Consider the following 23,845-nt stretch of genomic DNA (forward strand, 5'->3'; position numbering starts at 1 on the left):
CCCCCCCCCGGCCTCGTGATGCCCCCAGTTACAGATTTCAGGCCGACTCTGGTGGAGCTGGCACCCTGCCTAATGTGCCTTCATTATTCATAGCATACATTAAATATCCATGGAACACACACACACACACACACACACACACACACGCACACACGCACACACGCACACACACAAACGAAGTGCTTCCACACCTTTCTCTGTTCACCTGTTTCTTGTTCTCTTTTCTCATCTCTCCCTTTCTCATCAGTCTGTCACATCACTGTGGCAGGTTGTGTGGGCTTAGGTTACTCTAGAGGTAAGCAGCCATGTAGTGTTCCTGTAGTCTACCTGTAACACCAGTTGAGTATTAGGTTACACTACAGGCTGCAGTTAGCACCTCAGGAATCCTTTCTCAGTTTCTCTTTTCTTTGTCAACTTAGTGAGACTAAGGAGGATCAATTATGCTGCTGTGCAACAAGTTTTAAACAATAAATCGTTTAATATCAGCCTTACAAAATTTTTTAAGTTGATCGTGTTTCTGCAGATAAAGCCAGAGTCACTGGTATGTCACTGAAGCTCTCACACTGCTATCTGTAACTGTGTGACTTGTACTACTGCTATGCAAGTGGTAACATGTTCTCATGTCCAAAAAAGCAATGCATTTCTCAAGCCTTTTTCCCAGGAAAGAGCATGCCACTGCATGTACAGTCACTTCAGTTGTCCACACGATGTTCTACTTTACATTTAAATGCCCTATTGTATATGTACAATAAGAGTAAAAATGTAGGGCAAAAATATCTGCTGAAAGAGCTGAAACTATTAATCAATTTATCAAGAAAACAGTCTGAAACTATATTGATCATATTCTAGACTCTCAAATGTGAGGATTTGCTGGCTTTCTTTGTAATATGATGTTGTTTTTTAACTGATTGAACTTGTTTTTGTCAGCTATAGCTCTTTGAAGTGTCCCACGTTGTCCTGATGCCTCCCCAACAGTCACATTACATCATTATGTAACGGCTGGTTGTCAATCAATATCATCCTCCCATCAAGCCTTCTGTGTATCAATAGTGTGAAGAGGGGGGCTCAAACTGACAGCATCTATCTCTTACAATTCAACGAGAGTGAATCATCTTACAGTCATAGAGATAAGAATAGATTTTTCTTTTGCTCTTAAACTGAAACAAGTAACAGTTGTTTTTTTTAAGCATAATTTCCATCCGACTATAGTCAGCATTTACACTGCTCCTGTATTTGGCTTGACTTTTCAAAATGGCTGAGTTAGACTTTAAAAGTATTACATTGCAAGCAACTTCCCAAATGGCATTAGTTTAACAAATACTAACTGCTATACATTCAGGCTTTTAGGTTAATGTAAGGATGATGATTGACTATTTTGAATCATTTTCTTCATTTGACTTCCCTTCCTTTCATTTCCTGTTCTCATCTCCTTTCGTCTTTGTCTCCTCTCCTCCTTGTTCCAGTATATTCTGTATTCTGTTTATGAAATGTTGGCAGAACACTGTTGTACACAGCCATTTTCTCTAATGAGTTGCCAATGTGTGTGTGTGTGTGTGTTTGTGTGTGTGTGTGTATGACGCAGTGACATGCTGTACAGCAATGCCCCAGATTTAGAAATTGTCAGATTCAGGGGCCAGGTTCATTGGGAGTGGCAACGCTCTCTAGTTAGTCACATTTATTACTGTATAGCTGTACTAGTACATCCCCTACAGTACAGTATTTCACTCACACAAACCCACACACACACTCCGTGTTCCCTAGTTGAATACCTTGCTGTAACCGGCTGATTATCTAACGGTTTGATGGGTGATTTTCTGCATGATGCAGTAAAACGAATTAGCGCCTTGAAGTTGTATGCCTCCACCAACCAGTCGAGTTGCATTTTATATCCATATCTGTCCAGACTCATACACTATGTAGTGAAGATTTTTTAGAAATTTAATAAAAGATATTAGGTGTATTTTTTGATGAAAAAATTTATGCTTTACACACATCTTCAACTCAGCACAGAATTAGTCTGGATGTTCATTTACTGGATAATCGCCAGAACATCCTACGCCAGATGTCTCTCACCTTGCAAAACTCTTTCGGGTAACAACTAACTTCGAGCTAGCAAGCTACCAGCTGAAAATGGCATGTTTTGAAGAAATTTGAATTGTGCAACAAGGCAGGCTTGCTTGGTTCTTTCGGGGGAATATTGTAAAGATTTACGAAGAATATGTTTAAATTGGTTTTTTTACGCATTTACTATCTAACTGTGATGTTTTGAGACCAATTGTGGTAGGATTGCTTTGGCCGAAGTAACATTACGGTTTTATTCAGAAAGGTTTTATTGAAGATTTGGTGGGTTATGAAGTTAAGATACATACTTTCCGTCATTGGCGCCATCCTAGACAATTGTGATTGATTTAAAGAAATGAAAGCAACCCAGAGCGGTTTTTCACACTCTACATTAACAGCCCTCAACAAAATGTTTGATGTGAAAGACGGTTACTATTTAACTGACAAGAACAGCTGTTTAATTGTTAATTGAAAAAATAGATGATTAGGTTTCACATTGACTGACTGACTGGGTTCACTGACTTGACTACAAAATGTCAACGTCGATCAGATCTTCTCCCTGACTTTGTTTGGCAGAGCTATAAACGAGTATATGTCCGTAGGACTCACCCAGGATGATTGGAATAGTAATTATTCTGCCACAAAGTCCCTTCTAGGCCCAGGGCTGTCTCCAAAGAATTTTAGTTTTGCCCAGTGTGGGCCAAAATTTGTAGCATAGGCAGCTGCTTTCTGTGATGCCATTTCACATGCACACAAAGCAGAGAGAGGGAGATAGATTAACAGTCAGACTCAGCTAGCTGTCATTGACCACGTCCTGGCAGACCTGGCACACTGTCCGCCCAGACAGTAGGATCTGGGCGGGCTAGACTACAGTTTCTGTTTCTCGCTCTTCCCACTGTCTCGGTAAAGCGGAAACATCCGGAAGTGTAGGGTGAAAGACTCAAAGAAGAAGTTGATGCAACCACAGGAAGACAAGAAGATAAAGAATAGAGATAAGAAAGAGAAAGCACGAAGAAAGTCAATAATCTGAACCAAAAAAAAAAACTCCATTCACCTTGGGCACCTACCCTAGTGTGTGTGTGTGTGTGTGTGTGTGTGTGTGTGTGTGTGTGTGTGTGTGTGTGTGTGCGCGGGCGTCTGTAAGGGCTTATATAAGGGGGCTGGACAGCCTACGCCAATGTATAAATACCCACGATGCCGCTGGTGAAGCAGGCCAGAAGGGTCAGGGAGTGAGTCAGCACACCCATATCACTCCTCCTCTTTCTCTCTCTCCCTTCCATCAATCCATCCTCTCTTCTTCTCTATTCTCCTCCACCAGCTCTACATCTTTAATGCTTCACGTTGGTACAGTGTGTCTTTTCATGGGAGAAACACAGAGGATTTCACTTGGCAGGCAAACTATGACCTCTCGTTGGTGATGATCGTAAGAAACAGCCAGAGTAAACAAAACAAAGCCAATCAATTACGCTTTCACAGAAAGCCCATTTTAAATAGCAGTTTTTTGATGTAAAGGAAATATTGTTAAAAGCGCTTATAATTTGAGAACTACAATTCTATTCATTTTTCTATTCTATTCATAGAGAGTTTTTTTGAGAGAGTCCATCTGCTCTTTAGTGGCCTTGCTGTGTTTTAAATTTCAGAATCGCCCGGGGCACAGCGCAGGGAGGCTCGCTCATTACATTTCACTCCTCTCAGGACACACTGTAAAATTATTTGTTGCACCGGCGACTGTTAGCCGCCACTGACAGCTCACACGCAGGATGTTCATTGCTGGTTCATGGTGGAACCATGGTTCATCATTATCTTACTAAAAACTGTTCAGCACATTTATATTCCAGGCATTGCCCAAAAATCTTGTTTTTGACATCCCTCGTTGATTTTTCTATATTTAAGCCTTTTTTACATTTTCAGATAGAGTTTTAGTATCACTAGCACATTGTATCACAAACTTTGCATAAATTATGACCCGTGTGCATTTCGTGTGGAAATGTTTAATCTTGTATCCCTATCGGGTATTCTATCACTGTGATCCAAGCATCCACACAGCAAGGCAATGTCACATTTGATTTTAAATACTAAATGTTTACAGATTGAGAAAAAATTATTAAAGGAAAACTGCCATTACATCTATTAGCTATCCACCCTAATAGCTAACCCTAGCTAAATGATCAGGAATTAGTGACGAGGTTCGACATGGAAACTGACATAAGGAATTTATTAAATTATCACAGTGTTTAATCAATTTACCACAGTTTCCCCCCAACTATCCATCCAGTTCATGGGCCCAATCGCGAAGTGAGCCCTGAGGACAAAAGACTAACGACTCACAGACTTAAGTGATCTCAGTTGCTAGGTAAGTGAGTGTGTGAGGCCACATGGGCTCAAATAGGCATACATGGGATTTTAAGTTTGTTGCTTTCCACACAGCCAAGTCACCGGAGACGGCTGGCTGATTTCAAATTCTTGTTTTACAAGCTGGACAACAGGTCTGTTCGGTTCCGTTCCGTGGTCGTGTGTTGTGCTGTTGTTTACCTTTGTAATTTCCGGAATTTCCCTATGGTCTCCGAAGTTAACAGCCCAAGGCTTTGAACTATGGGTAACACTCTTTGGTGAAGTCTGGATCAGTGCTGACTCACAGAAAGTACTCAGTAAGTGTGTACTGAAACTCTCACGCCCTTTGCAATTCGACATTGGGACAACCCTAGGCCCTTAAGAATGTTGCATGCACACGCACCAAAGGCCATGAGTCTGTGAGTCTGGACTTGGGGATTGGGCCATTGACGCAACAGAGAGGTGTGGGGTCGGAAAAAAAAGCCACTACCCAGCCACAGAAGAAAAGAAAAGAAGAAGAGAAGAAAACTGAACTCCTTCCTTTGAAAATGTGTTAAATATGATAAATAAACATTTGAAAATCTTTAAGCATCCTTGTGTGGAATTCAAGTAAAATTGTGCAAAATTATAATGATAGAAGGCTATATTCTGTACTTATTGTTGATCTTAATATGGGCTACTAATTGACATTCAAAGAATGTCAAAAATGATGATTTATTGATTCATGAACGGCAGCAATGTGATCCTGCTGAGAATAAAAGGGGTTGTGATTACTGTATGTCTTCATAAGAAGATACAGAACTATCTAATAGTGTCTGACCTGTTCATGGCCTGTGACAGCAGTTAATACAGTAGGTTATCCCTCCCAACAGTGTACTTACATTCAAATAGGAAAAAAAGACAGGAGACACTACAGTCTGTCTGGCTTCACGCTCCATTGGATTTCAGTTTCAGCGCTGTGCCAGCGCAGTGAAAGAATTCTGGCACAAGACGATTTTATGTGGTCCAGCTTACACCTCCACCCTTATCCTCTCTCATTCACTCCATCACTCTCTCATTCACTGCATTCCTTTCACCATCTTTCATTCACTCCATCTCCATCCCTCGATTTCTGTCTGTCAAAACCACAGCCATCCAGCTGTCTCTTTGTCTTTTTCCTTCCATCCCACTCTCTGTGTCTAATTTTTCTATCACTTTTCATTCAATTTCCCTCCTCTCTTTATCACTCTCTTTCTCCTTTGTACTATCGGCCTGTCTCTAATGTTTCATTCCATTGCGCTTGTGCTTTTTGTCAGCATTGCCTTGATTCACACACACAGTTGCAAACGTCCAGACCTGGGAGCTGCCCAGTGTATGTAGTGCCTTGGCTGTTGGCACCTTGATGGAATTTGTTAAGAGTTGAGAGTATGAAGTGAAGTCCATCTGTTTCTTCAAATCAAACTTGCAACTTCAGCCAAATGTGACAAGCAGGGATCGATCATCATCATGTTAATGATGATGTAAGTATGGTATGGCTGAGAATTGGTTTCATTTTTTTGACACAATGTCTAAACACTGGCTAAAATTCAGTAAAAAATTATACTTGCATTGTAGTTAGGATATAGAAAATCTATATCTTACTTTTAAAAAAAGAATGGAAATACGGATGATACGTATGGATCTCCACCAAAAACATTTTTTTATCAAACAGTAGAAGCCAATTCTCAAATATTAACACAAGCAGCTATTCAAAAAAATATATACAAAAAATACTAAAACATGATTTAAGGTATTACAATGAATACCTTATGATGTAGTAACAATGAAATGAAAGGCAGCTCAGCTGTAGCTAATAATTAACTTCAATATTGATTAAAATGATGCTTAGCCACAGGGGTGCTTTGTGCTAAATGCTAACATCAATATGTTGCACCCAGGTTCAGGTGTGAACCCAAACCAAACCAATAAAAGGCAAATCAATCAGAGTTTACTAACTCCCCAACGGATTTGGATCAAAGCAAACAAACTACAGGTGTGAAAACACCCTCTGTCTCACAGAGGTTCAATATCCAGTCCTACTTGTACAGAAAGATTTCTGAAAATCAACATTTCAAAGAAGAAAATCATTAACATTGGTATTCTTTGTACCAACAATGGTTGTCTGTTCGTTTTCTGTGTGTGTTTGTAGGGCCCTTAGTTTCCTCTCAAAGCCAAAGTACCTCTATCTCCCGAATATGACCTGTACAGGCAACTGCTGATGTCAATGTCCAGCCAAAACACACACACGCACGCACGCTTCCCATCACTACTAGAACCCTTCACTTCCACTTTGTCTCTATTAACTCCTCTGCAAACAACACTTGTAAATAACTGAGGGTAGGAAGTAATATGTTAGAGAATCAGAAAGCTTCTCACTGCGTTTAATTTGCCCAAGAGTTTAATAATCATCCTCAACAGGCAGTTTTACCTAATCTACTGATTTAGTCCTTAATTTAGACCGAGAGAGAAAAAAAGAGGGGGGGGGGGGGGGGTATGAAGAGGATGAATTAGAGAGTGTGGGAGAGAGGACAGAGAGGGGAGAGTGAAGAGCTGCAGATACTGACACAATAGTCGATGAGACTAACAGGTTTGAATCCAAAATAATGAACTAAATATAAGTTCACCAAGACACCAACCAATAATTGCGGGGTCAAACTCCATGAGTCTTGCTTCATTAGAGCCTATTGTAAGGAAAAAGCTTAACGTCATTTAATGTACCTAAACAATGATCAATGATCACCACACTTCTCTCTCATATTGCTCCTTATAACCACTGAAAACTGTTAAAAAATCTTACCCAAAGTCCTATGAATATGGCCTTTGGAATTGAGATAGCCCAACATCATGGCACACCCTTCCTAGAGATTGGCATGGATTTATTTCAGTTAATAGCTGGTTTGTTTTGCATTAAGAGATGATTTTATGGAAAGTACCACAGTACCCCAGGTTCAATTTTTTTTCAGTGGTTATGAGGAGCCATATGACAGAGAAATTTGGTAATCATTGATCGTTGTTTAGGTACATTAAACCATGTTGAGCTTTTTCCTCACCATAGGCGCCAATAACGAAGAACACGTTAATTTGAGATAACTTCCATAATCTCTGGATTTTGGTTTAGTTTTTTGACAGGCTTAAGTGTTCATGACAATATATGTATGGCCATGAGAAAAAAAGTTTCTGTGGCTTTGTTGGCATCTGTCGCTCAAGAATTATATGACTTATGAACTTTATTTTTTAACTAAATTGAGCTTTAGGTTTTCAAAAAAAGTGGTGGGTACAAAATGACCCATGAGGAAATCTGAGAGGTACACGTACCCACCAATTATTTTAATAACCAACAATCAACAGTTACAAGTGTAACTCCTTGGCAGTGTGTGTGTGTGTGTGTGTGTGTGTGTGTGTGTGTGTATGTTTTTTTGAGGGCAAGGCAAAGTCTACCATAACCCGCTCAATGCTTGGCAACAGACCAGTGCTGCCTGGCTGTCTGTTATCTTTATTACATGTGCAGACAGTCAGATGCATTCAGTATACACAAAATAATGAACACAAATAGACAATAAGCAAATGTAGTCTTACGCTCCTCTGTCATTCTAAAAGATAAATGGGGTAACAGGAAAAACACTTTCAGGGTTATACAGGTATAATAATCTATAATGAAGATATAAAAGATGAGGATGTCAAATTGAAGCTGCAGTGGGTGGATGGTATTTAAACAATACACCCTCTTTTTGACTTCTACTTTCCTATAAAAAGCATAAAGTCTCAATCTCAGCAATATTACATTCAAAAACTGATTGACAGGAAATAATACAAGAAAACTAATGAGGGGTGAGCAGGGTAGACAGCCTGTTGGAGTTAAAGTGGAAGTGGGACAGATGACAGGTGAGAGAGAAAAAGCAAGAGATGTGAAGGGAGAGTGATGCAAAACTAGAAAGTCAAATAAAGAATGAGACAAAGATGGAGGGAGGCAGAAAAAGAGTTCTGGGATCACTGCACTCTTGTCAGCTCGTGTGGCTGTTGCTAGGTTACCATCCAAAGATTAATGGGTTAAAGTATCTCAGGAGCAACAGTGACATAGTTAGCTGGTCTCCATCAGTTAATAACACACACACACACACACACACACACACACACACACACACAGTATTCACCCATATTTAGATTTTAATTACTAAAATGCGCACACACACAAACATACCTCATCAACACACCACAACTTGGAGCGAGTCCCTTTTAGCGGTGAACTGAACAGAACCAGTTTGTTAAGTCTAACAACTACATTGTTTTTAATGCCAGAATTGCTTGTAAGCTAAATGAGTCCTAAACTTACAGTAAAACACTGTGCTGTAAACAGGATAAAATTCCCACTAAACAAACCTTCCAACAACATTTTGTAAAACTTCCAAAAAACGATTGTTCTACCTTTGTTTTGGAAATGCATTATATGATCCACATTATAACTGCTCATATATATGTCCAAATCCAGTGCTACAGTTTATGTAGTTTGTTATTTAAAAAAAAGGCATCACCTTAGCAAACTTGTATAAGTTACAACTGGATATCCACTTCTTTGAAAATAGATTTCAAATTGTTGGGAACCGAGCATTGTGGTTAAACACTATCTTTTTAACAAAGATCTCGAAGCATGTGACCTGTGAAACAAAGGAAACCACATGTCCCACATGCCGCCCTTTCCAAACAAAGAGAATGCGGCCTCCATGCAACTGTAAAAGCTTAAACGTCAAACCTACATGAGAAAGATTAGCCAGAGGTCTGAATGAACTACAAAAGTGGAGTTCACACCTACATGGCTCCTTTAAGAAATCTGATTTCCTATTGGCCGAGGTCCCTGAACACAGCAGGGGTCCATGCCCAGGTGACTGGGGATATAAATACTGGAAGTTAAATAAATTCTATTATACTTTAAAGAGCAGTTGTTTGTGATTATTTGTGTATATATTACAGGTTTTTACAGTTCAGTTATTGGTCTCTGATTCCAGGGTAGTGCTGCGTTTTGATTGTTTGTTAATTTTTTGTAAAGGTACACATATTCATAACTTTAATAATAATGGTAAAACATCTTGGATACATTTCTAATAATTGAATATGTACCTTAATAACCCCCGACAAAATTCAACACCAGTATTCAGTCCGTGAACTGTTGTCCACCAAGAAACTGAATGACCTTTTGCCCGAGAAATTATATCACTGTACATTTTCAAACCCACAACAGCAGCACGGCAGCAGCTCTCCCCCAGCAGTTAGTAATCCAGGTGGTTCATCCCACCTACACACCGTGATTCATGTTTTAGACATTTGGTTAATTACGTCAAATTGACCTGCATACAACAAATACAAAGTGGGGCAAAGATCCTGCGACAGTGATCATGGAGGAGACAAGTGGTGGCAACGTGAATAATTAAAGCATGAACTAGCAGAAGAGCAATATGATGTTATTGTGGTGAGAGCAACGTGGGTGGAACGGAGTTAGAAACACACCTTTGGCTTCTTTACTGAGACTGCAATATTTACACAAAAATATAGTATTTCTACCTTTAACTGTCACAATGTTAGTATACAAAGCCAAATTTGTTCAACCTATCCACTGATATAGCTTAGTCAGTGCAGGCTGAGGAACTAAATGTCTTTTTTAAGCGCCTTTCAAAAATTACTCATAATACCCTTCCAGAAATGATACAGAGTAGTGTTTCCTTTTCTGCAACCCATCTGGTTAGGGTATGGTTATGTTTAGGCAACTGAAACTACTTGGATTCAGTCACGGAGAGATCACCGCCAAGATGAAAAGAAACAATGGAAAGAGGAGACAGTCAACATTTGCCAACTTGCAAGAAGTCGCAGTCAGAAGAGAAAAGCTAATTTCAAGGGTTTTGTCTAGTGAGGAAAGCCTATGATTGCTACCGGTTAAGATTGTAATTGAATTCCAAAAACAACTGATTGTAACATTTCCAGTAATTCAAGGAACGTTTCATAGCATTTGCTGTTGATGGAACATAATTAGGTGTTGGCTTTCTATCTCCTTGTCTGTTGTTGGTCATGCATGGCTTTTAGGGTGGCAAAGTCAGTCTGTCAGTGGGTTGGTTACTACATCATAAGGGTCACGTTTTTTGTGACATGCCTCATCAACTGTTCCACAGATTTCCATTAAATGTGGTACAGACATTTATGTTCCCCTCAGGATAAATTTGTATCACTTTGATGAACCCTTCACTTTCAGGATCAGAAATAGAAATAGAAAAGTATCAATGTCAGTGGGGGTCCGGGGCTTTGGTAATAAGGTCAGGGGTTCAAACTGTTTGTGCTCGGGCTGAGAGGGATCGGCTACAATTTTTGCTGGCCGCCTCAGTGTCCTGGAGGCGTACAGGTCCTGGAGAGACGGCAGCCAATCAGCAGCCATTCACCGCCTTAGCAGAGCGGATGATAAGCTGAAGTGTGCCCTTGTCCTTGGCAGTGGCAGCAGCGTACCCGATGGTGATGGACCAGGCTGACAATGGACTCAATGATGGCGGTATAAAGGTGCACCATCATTGTCTTTGACAGGTCCAGCTGCCACAGGATGTACATCCTCTGTTGGGCTTTTTTAATGATGAGGGAGCTGATGGTAAATTCCCACTTGAGGTTCTATTTATCAGCTCACATTTATAATTTTTACAGTACTCAAATACTTGCAAACTTAATGGCATTCCAATTGGCCTCAGCTCAACTTTGTGTTAATGTGCTAATGAGTATTAATTAGTATGTGTGAGCATCGAGACATTTTACACAAAGGTAACATGGTAACAATTTTAACTGCTAAACATCATAATGTTAGCTTTGTCACGGTTAGCATTTAGCATTAAAAACACTGCTGGGCCTTAGTATAACTGCACAGAGCTGCAGGCATGGCTCAAGTCCTTTTTCAAATTTGATAGAACATAACTGTGATAATATCTATCCTTTGTCTATCTTTCGACTAGTGAAGTCATAATTTACATTTTGCTGCTTACTTATAAATTCAGTAATTAGAGGCTGGTCTGTGTGTGTGTGTGTGTGTGTGTGTGTGTGTGTGTGTGTGTGTGTGTGTGTGTATGATACCAAACAAGCCTGACCCATATTGGCTGTCTTATTCATCAGGATATGTCTCCAAGGTGTCACCGTGGCAACAGGTGTGCTACTGCTGCAAATGTCAACAGCAAGTACAACCAAGCCATGAAGGAGATTGTGTCAATCTGTAACTGAAAGTAAGCACAAACACACAACCACAACCAAACACACATTCTGAGTGATCAGAGTCTTTAGATGTGTGATAGTGGATTGGAGCAAAAAGGAACTGGCCCTCACCGACAAGTAAAATTAGACTTGGTATAACAAACAACACAGACCCACCTCTAACAGCTGATAAACAGAAAAAAATCCTGTTTTAAATTTGGCTTCTCTCACTCACTTTTCTATATACTGTAGTTTAACCGAACATGGCATACACACACATACCTCTTAATCTATATCTCTCACATTAGATTCTCAAACGTGCACGCACACGCACAGCTCTTTAACACCCTCCACAATGAACCGAAAAGAGGAAACAGTTATTGGAGGAAACACTGTGTGTAACTGTAGAATTGCCAAAAATAAAAATAAAATAAAATAAATAAATACTATAAACAAAGTCACAATAGGGCCTCAGTTTACATGCATGTATACTTTAAACTGCAACAATAATGTAATGCATGAAAACTTTAATTTGGTTCAACTCTACTTCTTGAATTCCTCTTTTTAAATGAGGCCACGTCATGCATCACATTCACGCTGTACTCAATCGGCTAACTGCTCTAATCTGTAGCTTCAGATGGGTGCGGCAGTAGAGAAAGATTCTAAATTAATTTCCTACACAGCAGAGTCTCCTCCTCTAGTAATAATCAAAATGAGCCTTCCCACATAGAACATGAGATTCATATTATGTTGTTGTGTGCCTTGAGCCCAAGCTGTTTGGGATGCAAGTTTGTTGTGACTGAAAAGCACCAGTGGAACGAAGGAAAAATCAATGCACTATAATGCTGTATTTTTGGCCACATCAATAAGCTAACTGAGGCTCACTCTCGGAGTTGTTATACGCACTACAGTAGTGTGGCATGGCATGAAGGACTCCACAATAGTGTTATATAACATGAACCTTTGAAAATGCTGGAAATAAAAGTCCTTGAATAACTGTTTGGACAAGGTCAGCACTTCCCTGTTAATAATCAGAAGACAGATTTAAAGAACTCACAGGATGCATTAACAACTAGACTGCTAATAGTTCCTTTGTGTTGCATTTATGTATTGTATGTGTTCTAAAACTAGACTGTAACAATGACTGCAGACTGCCATTTTAAAGCAGGGAGTTTGCATTTTGGCCGTTGCCATCTTGATGTGTTGGCGCCAGAAGTGACCATGTTTGGAAAAGACTGCGTGGCCAGTATTGTATGTGGTTTAAATGGAGCCGCGCTAAGCTAAATGCTATAGAGGTTACCGAACGCTGGCATGCTGGCAGACTAACCATATGTCTGGTTGTCTTTTGGCCCAACAACTATTGCATGGATTGCTATAAAAGTGTGTCAGACGTCTATGCACCCCAGATGTTGAATCCTACTGACTTTGATTTCCTCTAAATCTATGAACAACTATTGGATGGAGTCCCATGCCAAATTCTGTACTAACATTCTTGTCCTTCTCAAGATGAACTGTGATCACTTTAGGGATGTCAAAATCAATGACCCCCTGGCAACTTGCACGGACTCCGGACTCCACTTTGAGAATCACTGTGGAATGTGCTTGGCTGACTTACTGTAGTGGAGGAAAATAGGGAAACTTTAAACAACTAAGTGTTAGATCATTTGAATTGAAATTTCCTTACACAATCATTATAATGTTTATATTTTGAAAATAAGACAAAGAGAAAGAACATTTTCCAATATTTCTGATTTTAGTAGTACATGCATATACATGTATCTTAAATAAACAGGAGAAGGCTTATTGTTTAAAAAAGAAAACATTTTATAATACAATATTTAAATGTTCTGCCTCTTGAACCACTGGCATTTCTGCGGGTCACAGGATTGAGAGCCACACCGTTTTACATCTTTATTCTCAGACCAGTGCTTTCTGTTATCTCAATAAACACCTCTGTTTGCCTCTGTTGCTTTTTAATCCTTTTCCTTTTATCTGGCGCTATTTCAATGTTCTCCCTTTACACCTACACACTCAGCCCCACCTCATCTTCTATCCCCCTCTCCACTCGCCAATCCATCTATCCATCCATCCATCCATCCCATTTGGTGGAACTCTCAGTGGATCACTTGGGCTATTTATAAAAGCATCAAAGCCCACAGCTTCCAACACACCGCCACTAGAGAGAAAGAGGGGGATATAGAGCGTAAGATGGCGGGAGAAGTGGGAAGCTGGAGAAATGGCTGAAGGAGGAGTGAGGGAAAGAATAATGGAGGGTAAGAAAAAGGGAATAATGGGCAGAGATAGGGAACGAAAGATGCAGAGAAATTGGGGAAAGAACAGAAGATGAGGAAGAGAGAAAGAAAACAAAGGGAGTGAGACAGAAAGAAGAGAGCAATAGGTCAAAAGAAAATCGGGGAAACAGCACAGAGGAGGTGGAACAATGAAAGACTGGATGACGGAATCAGATATGATTTATCCATTTCCCTTTGCTTTCGGATCTCAGTGATACACCTAAACTTCAGCTGTGTGTGTGTGTGTGTGTGTGTGTGTGTGTGTGTGTGTGTGTGTGTGTGTGTGTGTGCGTGAATGCGTGCATTTTTCTGTTTGATATGTAAGTGCATGAATAGACGTTTTGTTTTAGTGCATGCATTTGTGTGATCTTTGTGTGTGTGTGTGTGTGTGCATGCATGCGTACGTGCATGTGTTTGTGTGTGTAGGAGGTAGGTTTTGGATCCAGCGACCTCCCACCCACACAGGTTGCGGTTGCAGTAGCACCTGAGCTGTGTTCGCCACCGCCAACAGACCCAGTGTTTGCAAATGTTCACTAACTCATTTGAACCTGAATAGGCTCATGAAAAGGCGGAAAACGTATCATGTGAATCCAGAGGAACTGTGGGCACCGTGCCAGACAGCAGATTGATGTTAGCCGGTGAAAGAGACGCCAGATTAAACCAAAACGCAGAAGACACCGCGAGTCAAAAGGAAAGCTTAAATAGTGCTTTTTTTTTTAAATATATACATTTTTACCTTTTGAGAATTGCTACAACACCTTTATGGGCTTAAGTGCAATCTACACTCCATGCCTACACCATTTTGTCTCTCCCTATTCCTCTCCATCTCTTGTCTCGATGTTCCTCTTCCTCCCAGTCCATTATCTGCTCTGCCTGGCTGAAACATCTCACCCACCATCTCTCTGCTCGAGTATCATTTCAGCATACCTTTTTCATTCATTTTCAACCATTCGCCTTGTTTAATTTATTCTATTTGGTTTTTTTTTCCTTTTAGAATATACTGTATGTGACTGTCCTCTGCCTTCAGGAACATACCACTTGAGTTTTTTGCAGCTCTCTTGAACATTTTCTAAATTCTTTCAAATCAAACCGGCTGCAAAAACATTTACGCCAATTTGTCTTGATGGCATCATCAGCACAGCATGATATTGTATGCAAAAGCAGACCTCATATACATGATAAAAGGATTATATTTAGAATGCTGAATAGAATGGTGGATTGAATACATTATGGAGAATTTTACAAGGCGTGCATCTCTTCTATTTCTGCCCTAATTTAATTCAATTCAATTTTATTTATACTGTCAATTCATAACAAGTTTTATTTCGAGACACTGCAGATAGAGTATGTCTAGACCACACTCTATAATGTACAAGGACCCAACAGTTCTAGTAGTTCCCTCCAGAGCAAGCAACAGTGCAATAGTGGCGAGGAAAAAGTCCCTTTTAGGAAGAAACCTGGGACAGACCCAGGCTCTTGGTAGGCGGTGTCTGACGGCCGGTCGGGGTGGAAATGAAGAGTGTCAATAACAGTCACAGTAAAAAAATAATGGAGCCGTGACTACCCATTATTAAACCTTTTCTTTAATTCCTTTTTTCAAGCCTAGCCTTCTGTTTTTCCCTGTATTCTGTTACTGTAGACTGTAGTGTATGGTCTCTGTACATTACGTTTCCTATTACATTATATTACATTACAAGACCACAGAGAAAACAGCAGTTTTTTGTTATTGCTCTCTGAGGACATGGAACATGCTTTTCATCCTTCTGTTTTTCCCTGCGCTTGCTATGAGCTGCGAATTTAAACATGTAATCTGCCTCTCCTTCCTACACCCTTCCCACTCACTTTCTCCCCCTTTTGTCTCTCCCGTTTCCCTCTATGAATTCCACCCCCACTTTATCTTCCTTTGCTTCTCCCTCGTCCCCTTCTCATCTCGCCATGCTCCTTTTCCATATTTGCAAGCATCTAACATTATTTTCTTCATCTAATTCTCACTTCCCCTCCTTATTGCCCTATGTGCTGTCTCACTCTCAGTCCCCGCTCCATCCCTCAAGCTCTCTGAACAGATAATTTGTCAATTATCCCAAGTCTGTGAGGAGACAGTGGAGGACACTCAACAGCCTGTTACAAATTGAAACACACACACACAGCTGCTCTGACCAGCAATACTGTATATAGGGTTACACGATATTCAAAACCCATCCAACCTCACTGCTCACATTCACAGTAAAACACTACCCAAATACAGTAGCTGGGTTTGTTGTCCAAAATCTAACATAATTGTGGCTGTTGTCAGCTTAGATTTGATAGATACTGGGCATATGGATTAACAGTTTTGTTGGATACCTTTTTTTCTACAACAAACTGCACTCTTAACAGCATATATGGTGTGTGATGGGAAGTTTAAATATCACTGAAATCAACTCTCTTTTTTATTTTGACTTAATGTCAAGTCTTCCTGATATAATGTGCAGAAAGCTGTTGACATTTACAAAAAAAAAAAAACTTTTAACCAATGACAAGGCAGAATGAAGACCAAGAGGAACATGTTGGCCATGAAATTACCATTTGCTAAAATATGTTTCCTCGGACACGTAAAGCAACCAAAACCGTGGAGGTCAAAGGTCAGAGCTTCAAAACCCTGTGATGCTATAATTAAAAAAAAGATAATTTCAGAGTGGCCATGGAATATAACAAGATCTGATATAAGTAGCGAGAGCAAACAAACAAGCCACACCGCCTGAGACAGAACTGGCACCGACCGATTTGTCCTCTCAGGTTTCAAACTACTGATAAACTCCCAAGAGACAGAGAAGCTGTGGACACAGCCTGCCAGGTCCTACTGATGATTTGTTCTTTCACGGAAAGAAATGTAAACACCGTTTTAATTATTAATACAACAATATATGATTCAGATATAAATAATCTTATTATACACTACAATGTAACACGTTGTATATCCACAAACTTTTGATTTAGTTATGTGAGGACTGTGACTGTCAAATAAAAACAACTATGTAAACCCAAGAGGCAAAGCACACCTCACTGTGTGTGTGTGTGTGTGTGTGTGTGTGTGTGTGTGTGTGTGTGTGTGTGTGTGTGTGTACCTTGCAGAGGAATTCCCTTTCTCCCCAAGCTCTATGAGAGTGATACCCTGTTCAATGGACAAATGGGTCGGAGAGCAACTCAGGACATGGCACAGCAACAATACACACACCTCTGAGGAAAACTGAGTGCAAAGTGTTTCTAAGTCACACACACACGCACACACACAAAAATAATAATAATTTGTTTTAACTTCATAATTTTAATAATTTCACCTTTCCTTTTCCCCATTTATCCATCAATCTACCAGTGCCCTCCCTCAGTCCTGGTATCAGAGTGCTGACGGTGGGGGACCCAACACCTGCGACCCCACCCCTTCCTCTCCCGAGGCACCGAGGATCCCTACAGTTCAGCGGCTGCTTCCTCTAAACGGCACCACTGACCCACCACTTATACAAATGGGCCAATTACCAGCTACCCCACTGCTGTGCTAAACAGCAACTCTTCTATCCTACAGCATATAGATGGTTGGGCTTCAATATTTCACTGTTGCTAGGAGACGTAAAAAATTCTTGAACACATCCAGTTGGCTGTTAAGTGGAAAAGACATAGACTACAAGCAAATTGATTAAAAAAAAAACAACAGCACAAAAGCCAAAAGCATCACAGTATTTCTTGTGTATGGACTGGATATGTTTCTCTGATAGCTCATGTCATGTCCTGTGGAAAAACACACAAAGCCGGTGCTGGATCTGTCTCTGCTGTACGGAGATGGCCGATGAACAAAACAGGAATCGAAGAAGTGAAGCAAAGAAAAGCAAAGATTAAGGTTTCTTCGTCAGTATGAATGGGTCAAATGGCACCAAGTCCTAAGGATTTTATTATCAATCTTTTCGGAGGTAGATAAAACCAGCAACAGCCACAAAATCATATGTCTCACTACGCTTTATTGTTTCAGGAAGTGAACACTATATCTCTATTCATGAACTGATCCAAAATGAAGGAACTTAAACCTCCTACTCTATTCTCCATTATGGGCGCACACAGTTTAACTTTGAGCTTTGTGATGGAGCACTTCTTGCTCACGTGTATCTTAAAGTCATGGAAATAAAAGGCCTTTTTCTCAGAAGATATATTTTGACAGAGAACGCATGGATTGTATTTTTAAAGCTATAGTGACTAGTTTCTCTCGTAGTTTCTTTCCATGAGGAATTCTAATTAATGACAACAACACTGTCATCGCATCCACATGATACATGATACTTAATGGCTCTATTCATATGAAAAGCTAAATCCACAAGTCTCATTATTTTAAAAATAGGTCTCATCTCAAATATATTTAATTAAATATGTAGGAAATCAATTGTTCAATCAATCAATCAAATCTCATGGAGTTTCAACACTATTTTAAACTGCTATGCTTTAAATGACTTGCAAAGTGAAGTTTTGTGAAGATTTGAGCTTTTATAAATGGTGTTCATTAAAACCTACTTGATACAATAACATTGACTAAACAATGGCATGCTCTCATTTCTTTAAATACAAGTTACAGTAAAGATAAAGAAGTGTGTGTGTTCCACCTACCTTGACACTGGAATCCCTGCTTGCCAAAACCCCTGTGAAGACAACACAGAAAAAAGGTTAAACAGTGCCAACACACGCGCACGCGCACGCGCACACACACACACACACACACACACACACACACACACACACACACACACACACACACACACACACACACACACACACACACACACACACACACACACACACACACACACACACACACACACACACACACACACACACACACACAGTCGTGTCTGCCTATCTTTGTGGGGACCAGTCATTGACATAATGCATTACCTAGCCCCTAACCCTAACCTTAACCATCAAACCTAAATGCCTAACCCTCACCCTCACCCTCACCCTCACCCTCACCCTAACCTAACTCTAACCCTACTCCTAAAACCAAGTCTAAGTCCTCAAAAAGCCCTTTAACGGTATGGGAACCAGCATTTTGGTCCCCACAAAGCAGTCAGGTCCCCATAAGTATACTGTTTTCACAGTTCTTGGTCACCACAAATGTAGCTATACCTAGACCACACACACACACACACACACACACACACACACACAGACACACACAGACACACACACACTTTTTAAGACCGATACAAATCTCTGGTCAATTAAAAACCCAATGTTACGATATATTGAAAAACAACAAATCCAGACAAACGTAAAACATAAAAGGATTTCCCTTATATTAGTTATTTATTATTACTTATTTGTTCTCACTAAAATAATCTTATAATAATTAGTTGTATTGTCACAGCAGAACAGAGGAAAATCTAAATATATTAAATTTCTGATAAATAAATTGTATAAAAATACAAACTTAAGATATGAAACCTAAAGTCCTTTGAAAAAAAAAACACAATAACAACCAAAAATCAGTGTTGCAAAAAGGGACGTTGTAGAGCACCAACACTCAAAACATGGTTATTTTAATATTTAAATATTCATTACATTCCTATTCTTTCTTTTTTTAAATTGGACATTATGAATGCTGATACCGATAGTTCGAGAACTGCCTAATATCGGCTCTAACCCACCCACACACACAGAAGAGGAATTCTTTAACCCTCTTTTTTTGCCTGAAGACATTTCCATAGTAGCAAATGCCAAATACTGTCTGCCATTTGTGTGTAGCACTAAAGCTTCTAATGCAAAAGTGCACAAATTAAACACATACACACTGAAATATGCAGGCAGTGAAGACATTCGATTACTGTATGAACAGTACATGTACTGAAGTCAACTTACACAAACACACATAATATTCTGAAATACAGGGCTGCAGCTGCCCCAGGGCAAAGTGGTAAACCACACCTAGTCAATGGTTAGGGGAATGCTGGGATGCCTGCAAGATGCATGCATACACATTCGCAAACACTTGTGTAAACATAAATTCAGCCCTGCTAATGTTCATATTTTGGCAACAATTGGTGTGAAATCACTCATTTTTCTCTTTTTTTCCTTATGCTTATTGACCCAGATAGATAGATAGATAGACAGATAGTTTTATTATTTAAACAGGTCAACACAAAGGGTGCACAGTGTTCATCTATATATATGAGATCATCCCATTATATTCCCATGAACCTGCACACGCAATCTTCTAGGTCAAATCATTTAGCCATTGAGAAATTAAAAAGCCCATCACAGGAGTTAAATAATGGCCGTTTGGGACTAGTGCACAGCACAGTTAATAATAAACGGGACAAATTAGGCCAACCTAGAGCCGGAAACTCATTTAATAACACAAGTGCAGGCACTGTCTAGTAAACCCTTGTGGGTTGCATGGTGACATGTCTTCACAGGTGATTTAGAAGAGATAATGACAAGAGAAAGAGGAGCAGCAGGAGAAATGATGGCTGAAGTTGTGTCAGTGTTTGACCCGTGCGTTATCAGGGTCAGGTAACACAGGTAACTCCTTTTCTCAGAACTTATTTCTGGCTCCAATTCACTGCTTTTGGAGGATGTTCCATTTTTGCTCAGTCTCTCAGTTGCTCTGCCTACTTCCAGAAATACCATCAAACAATGGTCTGCAGCTTTTCCTTTCTTATTGGTGCAGCCCACATATCTCTCCGTCTTCCCTCCTGCCCTACCCATACAGCATCAACAAGTACAAGAATAAGTCAAAATCAATGTTTATTTTGAGAAATCTGTGCAGCCAGTACAGCCCTCCCACTTTTATTCCCGCTGTAACTTTATGATGTAATAGCCTACTATCAAACACTACAGCCATTTTGTCTTTTTCATTTCAATAGGCCTCATCTCTACCTTTCTATCCACTTATTTCATTTAAATTGCCATTAAATCGTCAACTAAACTCAACTTGTCCTATCATTCTCTCCCTTCTTTAACCTTTAAATTCAATCTCTTGGTGCACCCACAAACTTAAATAGGCTATCTTTCTTTCTATTAACAATATGCCATATCTTTCTTTACATAAGTCTATATCAGCACAAAAATAATAAATGAAGTGAAATGTATTCATTTTTGTTTTAAATGCTGTCCTGTGAGCCCCTCCATCCATCCCTGTTTTCGCTCCTCACCAGATGAAGTCGGTGCAGTGGCTGCAGAAGGTGGGCTGCTTGAAGAAGCGCGCGATGAATTTGTGGTCCTTCACCTCGTGCACGTTCTTCTGGCGGAGGGCTCCTTGGCGCGCGAAGCCCCGCATGGGCTCGCGGGGTCCGTCCTCCCCGTCGCTGTTGGCCGCCGCAGAGTCTGCCATTCTCCGACTGTCTGTGGCAACCGACTTTATTTTTTACTTTAACTAACCAACGCAAGTTGTTGGCGTCTCTGGGGTTGCCAAAGTCGCTTCACGGTAAACGGCGAGGTTGCGATCAGCTGATAGCTAGCTTTTGGTTTGTTTGGGGTTTGTAATCTTGTCCTTCAGAGTAGACGAGCTGCCGCTGCGCTGCTCTGCTCTCACTCCGCTTCCTCCTTTTCTTCTGACAGAGAGCAGTCGAATACGAGTGAGAGAGAGAGAGAGAAAGAGAGAGAGAGAGAGAGAGAGAGAGAGAGAGAGAGAAAGAGCGAGCGAGAGACCGAGAGCATTCACTTCCTTAGGTCTACTTTGTCTTGTCACATAAGAGCTATTTGGAGAGTTTGAACTGTAAAACTTATTAAGACTATCTCTCCACGCCAAGTCACTTTCGACCTAAAAGTGTAGTTTAACTAGTTCGTTAAATGCGACTTTCAAAAACCAAGCATTCACAAAGGATGGGTGCATAAACCTTTATCAAATATTAGAAAATAATCTGTAGTAATAACTTGTTTTTCCTTATCAATTTCCTCATAATAAAGGTTATGATTAATGTTAATCAGAAGATCATCCATTTTGTTGACTGCCCAGTTATTTAATGTTAATGAAGTGAGTTTGTTGCCTCAGGAGTGGGGGAAATCATTGAGCACCATAGCCTATATGTTTTACATTGGAATATTCATAATACATCGGGGCATTAAAGGGTCCATGTCATGACAATTTCACTTTATGTTTTTTTTTTTTAACATTAATATGAGTTCCCCCAGCCTGCCTATGCTCCCCCAGTGGCTAGAAGTGGAGATAGGTCTAAACCGAGTATCTTGCTCTGCCTTTGAGAAATTGAAAGCTCAGATTGGCCGATCTGGAATCTTGCTCCTTATGAGGTCATAAGGGTCAAGGTTACCTCCCCTTTCTCGGCTTTGCCCGCCCTGAGATTTTGGCCCACCAATGAGAGAGAGACATCATGGCTTTCAAACGAGCAAAGTGTCAGTTGGTCAAGGCCACACCCCCACCCTCCACTTTGCGTTTTTGCCACTGGGGGCAAATATTTTGGGGGTTCTGGTGTAGGCAGCAGATATCCAGTAGCCTGGCTCCGCCCTCCCTTCAATTTCCATTTCCTTTCAGTACTACGTCTGGGTCTGCGGTATAGTGCATAGTGGGGAAGAAAGATGCGAGCGAAGCCATTCGGTCCTTTGTGGCGACCCTGCCGAATATCCAGAAGTTAAAGTCCGAGCAAGAACAGTCTTTGCTGCATTTTGTAGGTGGACGTGATGTTGAGTCCCTCCTTCCCACAAGGTTTGGGAAAAGTTTGATTTTCCAGCTCGCTCCGTTAGTGGTGAAGGAGTGGCTAAGGCTAACGCTAGCGATGCTAATGCTAGATATAAGCCTTGTCGGTCTCCCCTCTTGCTGCACATGCATATAACACATGTCACAACCAAACGTTGGCGATTGGTTATGGCAGATCCAGTGTGGCTCTGGGCAGATCCAATAGTTTTAAACTTAACAGAGTACCCACTTTCAATGAAGTTAACACTCTGTACAAATGAAATATATGAGAGTCTGGTAGGACTAGGCTTTATAGCCGGGCCAAGCCTTCCTCTTCCGTGCGCCTGGTCCGATCAGCAACTTGAGAGGCGAGAATGGAGTTTGAGTTGAGAGGCAATGTTTCTATGAACAGATATCTGAATTTAAATGCAAATAAAAAATTAAAAACTGATGGGTTCTGAGATTGTATTTTGGCCAGTGCGTACCTCTTTTAATCTCCACACAGACTGTTTACCTGCACGTAACCAAAGCCCGCCCAAATGGGATTTGTTAAAACCCCTTGGACTACAAACGTGAACCAGAACATTTCCAATACTAAAACATTGTCCCGTTGCCTACAGATTCTGCATTCATATGCAGATGTCTGTTTATGGAGATTAGTCAGACTGCTAAAGCCTTGCTTTAGCTACATTTTCAAATTAATTTATGCATGAAACAAGGACTTTGGATTTTAGGGGGGGGGAGATCTCCTTGCAGTCAGTATTGACAGGACAAACAATTACTGCAAGAACCCTTTCAATTTACACAATGGCATGTCAGTGTTGTATTGCGATACATAAAAATTGTAAACCTCTCCTTTAAACATACTTTTTATTGACAGGGTTGCACAGTGTTACATTAAAATCCAACACATCCATGCAGTCCTGCTCATTGATTTGTAATATTGTCCACTATGGTCTAATACACCACAAAACCAATAGTTATCAGTCATTATCTGATGCACCACTTCCTTCATATGGAACTTTTGAGTTCATGTTCTCAGCGTTGGAAGTTGAGAACTGGTTGGCATTCAGGTTTTAAAAGTCGTGACTAATCATTTTTTACTGTGTAAACCTTCTGCATGTCACAGCTGCAACACACTACAAAAATCTTCATCTGCTAATTGTGTCAAGGACCTCAGTCTGAAAACACATTTAAAAAGGAGTTTTAAATGTCCGTTACATGCTCCAACTGCTCGCCTTTACATGCAAAATGATGATGCACAATCTATTTTGAGATTCACTTTTATCCG

General features: G+C 40.3%; 1 protein-coding gene across 3 annotated transcripts in view; it reads right to left on the minus strand.

Moving 5' to 3' along the window:
- The window catches only part of LOC117957402 (protein kinase C beta type-like), a 93,326-nt gene extending 71,839 nt beyond the window's left edge, over positions 1–21,487 (minus strand). For all 3 annotated transcript variants that reach the window (XR_004659507.1, XM_034893090.1, XM_034893089.1), the window contains exons 1-2: positions 21,077–21,487; positions 18,534–18,565 (exon numbers count right to left, since the gene is read on the minus strand). Coding sequence is in view for 2 of the 3 variants with exons in the window: in XM_034893090.1 (XP_034748981.1) it covers positions 18,534–18,565; positions 21,077–21,255 (211 nt within the window). In the remaining variant the exon portion in view is untranslated. The remainder of the gene's footprint in view (positions 1–18,533; positions 18,566–21,076) is intronic.
- Positions 21,488–23,845: the final 2,358 nt, after the last annotated feature.

The sequence above is a fragment of the Etheostoma cragini genome, chromosome 15, assembly GCF_013103735.1.
Source record: "Etheostoma cragini isolate CJK2018 chromosome 15, CSU_Ecrag_1.0, whole genome shotgun sequence".
NCBI classification, from domain to species: domain Eukaryota; kingdom Metazoa; phylum Chordata; class Actinopteri; order Perciformes; family Percidae; genus Etheostoma; species Etheostoma cragini.